We start from the raw sequence: 2,727 nt of genomic DNA on the forward strand, positions 1-2,727 counted from the left end.
CTCCACTGGTACAGGGCCTTATTTTTGTCCTGCTTCTTCCCAGTCTCCTCGCATTCAGGGCTACATCTCTCCTGTCCATAGAGTGAGCTCTCATGGCAGCCAGAATTTCTGCAAGGCCCACTATGAGGGAGGGGACGAGAGGAGAAAGGCTGGGAAGACATTAAACTGATCTGGCTTCAGAAGATGGCTCTTTGGGGATAGCTGAGCGGTCCAAGGCATCCCAGACAGGGCACAAGTATTCATCATTGTCACAGAGGGAACCTGTGGTGATAGAAAGTGACAACGAAGCAGAGACAGGGATGAGCACCATCAGGTGTATGACCTGTGGAGACAGGATACCATTCTCAGAAGAGTGCTGTGCTTGTTTAAACATTGCTAGCTTAAAATTCTTTTTTTAAAATTGTTTAAAGTATTGCATATGTCTCCTTTTTCCCCTGATTGACACTCCCCCGCCACTACCACCCCTGAGGGCAGGCCCCCATCGCCCCGTGTCTATGTCCATTGGTTATGCTAATATGCATGCATACAAGTTCTTTGGTTGATCTCTACCCCCCTACCCCCCCCCCCCCCTTGTCTCTGGATCTATTTTTGTTCACCAGTTTATGTTGATCATTATATCCCACATATGAGTGAGATCATGTGATATTTATCTTTCTCCGACTGGCTTATTTCCCTTAGCATAATGCTCTTCAGTTCCATCCATGCTGTTCCAAATGGTAAAAGTTCCTTCTTTTTCACAGCATCATGGTATTCCATTGTGTAGATGTACCACAGTGGTTTTTTGTTGTTGTTTGTTTGTTTGTTTCTATCAGCTCAGAAATCTTTTTTATTTTTTTCCCACTTATCATGCCATGACTTCATAGGAAATGGGTTCCAGCAGCTCAGGCTCCTTTCCATTGGTTCTCACAAAGTGTGCTTCTCTAGGTGGAGCAGGCTGACGCTTCAGTTGAACCCAGGTACCGTTCTCTTTGGCTTCCTTCTTTTTCTGATCATTTTCCTTCACACGTTTCAGGAAGCTATCTTGGCTCTTAGAGTGCTTAATACACTCAATACGTACATTAATTCTCTTGGCAAGAATCTTGCCCTTAACTTGCTTGTTCACAATAATGCCCACTGCATTCTGGGTGACACTGAAGACTCTTCCAGTTTTGCCATGGCAACATTTGTGGGGCATTCCTTTTTGAACAGCGCCCATTTCCTTGATGTCCACAATATCACCTTTCTTGTAGATTCGTATGTATGTGGCCAAAGGAACAACTCCATGTTTTCTAAAAGGCCTAGAGAACATACAGGGGGTGCCTCTCATCTTTCCCTTTGTTAGTCATTTTGGCAAATTACTGGAATATGGAGGTTCCGGCTGAAAGCCTATACCACAGTTTTTTAATCCACTCATCTGCTGATGGGCACATAGCTTGAAATTCTTAATAATCTTTTAACAGAGGACCCCAAATTTCACTTTGCACCAAGTTCCACAAGTTATGTAGCCAGTCCTGGTATGACACCCAAGACTTGTTTAGCATCCCGCTGTGGGAAAATGAGGAGGGGCACACAGGGAGATCAGGCATGGCCCTCCATGTGTGACTTCTCCCAAGCCCCAATACATGGTAGGACAGGGCTGCACTGTGCTTCCTGCCCCTGCGAATTTGTGGGGACTGGAGCTCAGTCTACAGAGCCCGCTCCACAGAGGTGTCTGGGAGAGGGGCGAGGGCCTGGCTGTTGTCATTTTTCCTTTTATTTTGTTGAGTTAAAGTTCATGTAACATAATAGTAACCATTTTAAAGGACAGAGTTCAACGGCATTTAGTACACTCATAAGGTTGTGCAACTATCACCTCTATCTGGTTCCAAAACCATTTCATCCACTCAAAAGGCAACCCTGTACCCATGATGCAGTCACTCCCTATTCCCTCCTCCCTCAACCTCTGGCAACCACTAATTTGCTTTCTGTCTCTATGCATTTACCTAGTCTGGATATTTCATATAAATGGAAGCATACAATAAGTGACCTATTTGTCTGGCTTCTCTTTCTTAGCATAATATATTTGAGGTTCATCCACATTGTAGAATGTAGCATTTAGCATTGTGGCATTAGGGCTGAATTATATCCCATTTTATGTATATACCACATTTTGTTTATCCCTGCATCCACTGATGGATATGTAGGTTTATTTCCACTTTTTGGCTATTGTGAATGGTACTGTAATGAACATTCATGTACATGTATTTGTTTGAGTCCTGTTTTCATAGGATGCTGGATCATATATTTAATTCTGTGTTTAACTTTTTGAGGAACCGCCAAACTGTTCCTCACAGTGGCTATACCATTTTACATTCCTACCAGTGATGTATAAGGGTTCCAATTTCTCCACATCTTAATCAACTCTTGTTAATTTCCATTTTTCCTAATTGTAGCCATCCTCATGGGTGTGAAGTATATCTCATTGTGGTTTTGACTTGCACTTCCTTAGTGACTAATGATCTTAAGCATCTTTTCATGTGCTTGTTGGTCATTTATATATCTTCTTTGGAAAAATGTCTATTCAAGTCTTTTGCCCATTTTAAAATTCTGTGGTTTGTCTTTCTGTTGTTGAGTTCTTTATATGTTCTGGATACAAGACCCTTATCTGATAAATGTTTTATAAATATACTTCTTCTGTTATGTAGATTGTCTTTTCACTTTCTTGATAGTCCTTAGTTGCATAAAAGTTTTTAATTTTTATGAAATCTA

General features: G+C 41.8%; 1 protein-coding gene across 1 annotated transcript; it reads right to left on the reverse strand.

Annotated features, from left to right (window-relative positions):
* Positions 1-842: 842 nt before the first annotated feature.
* Positions 843-1,885, reverse strand: LOC308256543 (large ribosomal subunit protein eL21-like; the record flags this gene model as incomplete). Its single annotated transcript, XM_080684883.1, has 2 exons — positions 843-1,312; positions 1,832-1,885. 2 exons carry the CDS (start codon positions 1,883-1,885, stop codon positions 845-847), a joined length of 522 nt encoding a protein of 173 aa, XP_080541009.1. The 3' UTR covers positions 843-844.
* Positions 1,886-2,727: the final 842 nt, after the last annotated feature.

This window comes from Plecotus auritus (assembly GCF_963455305.1).
Source record: "Plecotus auritus genome assembly, chromosome: 8".
Classification (NCBI taxonomy): Eukaryota; Metazoa; Chordata; class Mammalia; order Chiroptera; family Vespertilionidae; genus Plecotus; species Plecotus auritus.